This window comes from Ceratotherium simum, chromosome 34, assembly GCF_057802395.1.
Source record: "Ceratotherium simum simum isolate JZ-2026a chromosome 34, ASM5780239v1, whole genome shotgun sequence".
In the NCBI taxonomy this organism is placed as follows: Eukaryota; Metazoa; Chordata; class Mammalia; order Perissodactyla; family Rhinocerotidae; genus Ceratotherium; species Ceratotherium simum.
The window spans coordinates 18421867-18424506 of NC_141933.1; the positions used below are offsets into that span (position 1 = coordinate 18421867).

A 2640-nucleotide genomic window follows, 5' to 3' on the forward strand; every position below is an offset into this window, starting at 1 on the left:
GACATTGTGAGAGGACTCATGGAGATGTAAGGACTATCATTTGCACCCACATATCACAAGAACTGAAATTGTTCCAGGGACTCTTCTGGTACTCACGATTAGATGGTCTATGGTAAAAGATGCCAAGAACAAACAAGAAGAATAAAAAAATAAAGGGATGCAACTTTCAAAACACACTTGTCCACATTGGAGGTGATCACATTGGTATCCTCCTCCCCAAATATCCCCTGATAATTCCTCTGTTTGGTTTCCTTTTTTAATGAAATATAAGCTGTTATCATGAGGGAGGTTGAACGAAAAGAGGAGCAAGAAGGAGAAAGGAAGTAAAGAGGGAAAGAAGGAAGGGAATAAAGGGAGAAATGATTTTAACATGCAAAAGATTTGCCAGAATGGTCTCATTTGGATCTGTACTTAGTTTAAGTCCTTATGTTGCCCAATCCCATGACATTGTTGGATATCAGGGAGCGAATCAATTCTCTAAGACTCAGCAAGACTATCTGATCTCTGTCCTTGGAACATTACACCAGGATACCAAAGAATTTTTCTTACTAAGGAGCATCACAGCAGCAATAACATTAAGTCCTTATATATATTTCTGCCATTCATGAATGTCCCACTAAAATGAAAATGCATTTCAAGAACAGAATAATTAGACATACAGTTTTTTTATAACTTTCTCATTTTCACTCCATTTCTGAGTTCTCCTTTTTTCCCCACAACCTCCTCACGGCGATTTTCATCTCTGCATTTCTGAGTGTGTAGATGATGGGGTTCAGCATGGGAGTGATGACCGTGTAGAACACGGCCACTAGTTTGTCCTCAGTGAAGGTGGAGGAGGGTCTCATGTAGAGGAAGATGGCAGGTCCGAAAAACAGAATGACCACTGTGATGTGAGAAGCACAGGTAGAGAGGGCTTTGCGCCTGCCTTCTGCAGTACGGTTTCTCAAGTTGACCAGGATGACAATATAGGAGGACACCAAGAGGAGGAAGGAGAAGACAGAGATTAATCCACCGTTGACCAGCACAATAATTCCCTCCATAGAGGTGTCACTGCCAGCAGGCTTGAATAATGGATGGAGGTCACAGAAATAGTGGTCAATCACATTGGGACCACAAAAGGGCAATTGGATGGTGATGAGAATCTGAATGATGGAGTGAAAAAAGCCCCCAAGCCAGGAAACAGCCACAAGTACATAACATAGTAGGCTGCTCATAACGTTCATATAAGGAAGAGGCTTGCAGATGGCCACATAGCGGTCATAGGCCATCACCACAAGCAAAAGGATCTCAGTCACCCCAAGGAAGTGAGAGAAGAATATCTGAGTCAGACAGCCCTCCAGGGAGATGGTTTTAATCTTGACAAGTAAGTCTGCGATGAATTTAGAGCCAATAGTAGAGGAGTAACTGATTTCCACTAGGGATAGGTAGCTAAGGAAGAAATACATGGGGGAATTCAGATGCTTAGTGATGCTGACTGTCACAATGATGAGGCCATTGCCCACCACCGTGGTCAGGTACACGGCAAGAAACACCACAAAGCACACTCTCTGCACCTCTGGATCCTGGAAAAGACCAACAATAACTAACTTGGTCACATTACTTGTATTCGCCATGGAATTCATTCAAATGCGCTGGACGCAAGCTCCTGAGAGACCTGCAATAAAACAAACAGTGATTGCAACCAATTTGCCTCATTTACAGCACATTAGAGATTATAAACCACTTTACAACAAAAACTTATTCATTTAGCCAGTATATACTCACTCGGCACTAAATATTAGCAATGTAAGAACAGTTTATATAATAGAAAACAAAAGCTCACAGAAGTGGTTATTTATCCAGGATCATCCAGAAAGTGGTGGATGCTTAGACTCAGAACCAGGCTTTCTGACTTCAGTCCCAGGTTCTTTCTAACTCACCACCAGATATTCTGAATTTGAGGCCCATTCAAATTCATAGTGATATTTTTTATTATCTCATTGCATTTGCAATGCTCTCTCCCATTGGGGAATCCCCATGACACAGTTCTGCTCCTAAATTCCTTCTTTCTTTGATCTCTACCTCAGAGAATCATCGTACTACTGATTAGTCTTCCATTTTCAAAGGTCCTCTGTACTGTTTCTTCACTCAGTTATGGCAGTCTTCAATTTACTCAGGTCAGATTCCTTCACCAGTCTTGCAGCTTCAATAACTATATTTATATGACAAATGGTCAAACACTCTGGCGAGAATTCAACTCACTAGTTTGTCTCCATCATTCCATTACTACATTTACACATCTTGGCACACAGCTCAAACTATGAAGCAATCCCTAAATCACAGAACTTGTGCTCTAGAACATTGTTATGGCTGGGAACCTGTTCGTTCTGGTTCCAGGTTGGTAGCCAGCAGCAAAGTATATGATAACAAGAGTGAAGATTTCTCTGTAATTTAATTCCTTGGAACAGATGCGCACTGAGCACCTCTTATACATCTATACACCCCCCCACCAACTACACTGAAGAAATACAGATCACAATACACACTCAAGCTAACAATGTCATGTGATTCAAAACAATATTCTCTAGATTAAGGTGCCATATTAGGAATTTTTTTCACCACAAATGATCCATGAGAAATAAGAAAGAAGTAGTATGAACA

The 2640-nt window shown here is 41.0% G+C and overlaps 1 protein-coding gene across 1 annotated transcript; it reads right to left on the bottom strand.

The window, feature by feature from the left end:
* Positions 1-683: 683 nt before the first annotated feature.
* LOC101394530 (olfactory receptor 4B1-like) lies at positions 684-1622 on the bottom strand. Its single transcript, XM_004443464.3, has one exon. The coding sequence runs from the start codon at positions 1620-1622 to the stop codon at positions 684-686; it is 939 nt and encodes a 312-aa protein (XP_004443521.3).
* Between the last annotated feature and the right edge of the window lie 1018 nt (positions 1623-2640).

What these genes read in the sequence shown, in the direction of transcription:
- LOC101394530 (XM_004443464.3), bottom strand. Translation starts at nt 1,622, where the DNA reads ATGAATTCCATGGCGAATACAAGTAATGTGACCAAGTTAGTTATTGTT.